The following is a 2,229-nucleotide window of genomic DNA, read 5'->3' on the forward strand; positions in this document are numbered from 1 at the left end:
AGAGATCCGGAATCGTCCGGATCTCGGGGGGTAGTTCGTTCCAGAGGGTGGGGGCACCCACAGAGAAGGCCCTCCCCCTGGGGGTCGCCAGCCGACATTGCTTGGCCGACGGCACCCTGAGGAGGCCCGCTCTGTGGGAGCGTACCGGCCTGTGGGAGGGAATCTGCGGCAGAAGGCGGTCTCGGAGGTAGCCAGGTCCTATGCCATGGAGCGCTTTAAAGGTGGTGACTAGCACCTTAAAGCGTACCCGGAAGGCCACTGGCAGCCAGTGCAGCTCGCGCAGCAGCGGTGTTACATGGGAAAAGAGGAAGAAAAGGTTAGGAAGGGAATCAAGAAAGAACTGAAGAAACAGGCGATTGGGAAGCACAACTGAATGTGTCTCAAATCTCAAATATGAGCCATTTGTCTTCCAGGCATCCTGCACAGCACCATTATGTTAATCGCGGAGATGTGTGAGAAAAACTCGCAGGCCCTCGCACATTTCTCCAAGGTAGGAAGCCGTCGACTGATATGTTTAAAAACTTCCCCGCCTGCAGGAGGTCAGGCTGGCTGTGGACGATGGGATCCGAGGCCTGCAGAAACACCCTCATTTCTCCTTCTTCTTGTCGTCCTCTGCAGTTTGTTCCCCAGCTGGCCGGAATTTTGCGCAATCTGGTGGTGGCCGGATATTGTCCAAATAACAGCATTGCGGGCATCAGCGAACCTTTCCTGCAGGTAAGAAAGGGCTGGACTAGAAGACCTCCAAGATCCCTTCCAGCTTGTATTCTGACTCCTCCATCCGAGCCGCAAAAACCTGCAGTCCTCTCTCTGTCCGCTCTTTCTCTCTCCAAAGGTCCAGCTTCTCCGGCTACTACGGATTTTAGGACGAGACAACGGCGAGGCGAGCGACGCCATGAACGACTCCTTGGCGCAGGTGAGCGAAGAAGAGGGACGCCTGGGAAGGAGAGGGTGGTTGGAGAAGTTCAGGGTCAACCCCAGGAAGACGTCGGAATAATAATAATAATAATAATAATAATAATAATAATAATAATAATAACAACAACAACAACAACAACAAGAAGAAGAAGAAGAAGAAGAAGAAGAAGAAGAAGAAGAAGAAGAAGAAGAAGAAGAAGAAGAAGAAGAAGGAGAAGAAGAAGAAGAAGAAGAAGAAGAAGAAGAAGAAGAAGAAGAAGATCGCACAGACTGACTACAAACAACGGCATGACAAAGTAGCAACAATGGTGCATTGGAAGATCTGTAAGAGATATCATTTGCCTGTAAGCAAGAACTGGTGGGCTCATAAATTAGAGAAAGTCAAAGAAAATGATAAAATTAAACTGCTCTGGGACTTCGGAATTCAAACAGACAAGCACCTGCAGCATAACATCCCGGACTTAACAATTGTCGATAAGAAAGACAAAAAAAGTCTGGATAGTGGACGTGGCAGTGCCTGGAGACAGCAGAACAGACCAGAAAGAACTGGAGAAGATCACAAAATACAAAGACCTACAAATAGAAATAGAAAGACTGTGGCAAAGGCAAGCAAGGGCGGCACCAATAGCTAATAGGCGCCTTGGGTGCAATCCCAAAACAGCTGGAGCACCACTTGGACACCATCGGCATTGACAAATTCGCCATTAGTCAATTGCAAAAGGCGGCCTTACTAGGAACCGCTTCCATCCTGCGACGAGATCTGTAATACCATCAAACATCCACATGTGCCTATCCCAGGTCCTTGGGAAGGACTCGATAGGTAGACAAAAATGCCAAATCCAATCTGAACATCTAGCTGACTGTGCGATGAATAATAATAATAATAATAATAATAATAATAATAATAATAATAATAATAATAATAATAATAATAATAATAATAATAATAAAGTTGGAAGGGACCTTGGAGGTCATCTAGTCCAACCCCTTGCTCAGGCAGGAAACCTACACTATTTCAGACAATTGGTTGTCCAGTCTCTTCTTGAAAACTTCCAGTGTTGGTGCATTTGTTATTAAAAAAGGAAAACTGTGGAATAATAAGCCAGATTGATCTTGTGAGGAAGGCAGCAGACTAAAAAGCAGAGGGCTATGAGTTCTAGTCCCGCCTTAGCCATAAAAGTTGGCTGGGTGACTTTGAGCCAGTCACAAGGAGGCTGTGAGTTCTAGTCCTGCCTTAGGCATGAAAGCCATCTGGGTGACTTTGGCCCAATCCTTTTCTCTCCACCAGGATAGACAGATAGACAGATAGACAGA

The 2,229-nt window shown here is 46.7% G+C and overlaps 1 protein-coding gene across 1 annotated transcript in view; it reads left to right on the forward strand.

The window, feature by feature from the left end:
- AP1G2 (adaptor related protein complex 1 subunit gamma 2) overlaps positions 1-2,229 on the forward strand; it is a 27,812-nt gene that overhangs the window by 8,797 nt on the left and 16,786 nt on the right. The window contains exons 6-8 of the mRNA XM_015822243.2: positions 414-490; positions 619-714; positions 833-913. Of these exons, the coding sequence (XP_015677729.1) occupies positions 414-490; positions 619-714; positions 833-913 (254 nt within the window). The remainder of the gene's footprint in view (positions 1-413; positions 491-618; positions 715-832; positions 914-2,229) is intronic.

Source organism: Protobothrops mucrosquamatus, unplaced genomic scaffold, assembly GCF_001527695.2.
Source record: "Protobothrops mucrosquamatus isolate PMUCROS unplaced genomic scaffold, P.Mucros_1.0 scaffold1499, whole genome shotgun sequence".
NCBI classification, from domain to species: Eukaryota; Metazoa; Chordata; class Lepidosauria; order Squamata; family Viperidae; genus Protobothrops; species Protobothrops mucrosquamatus.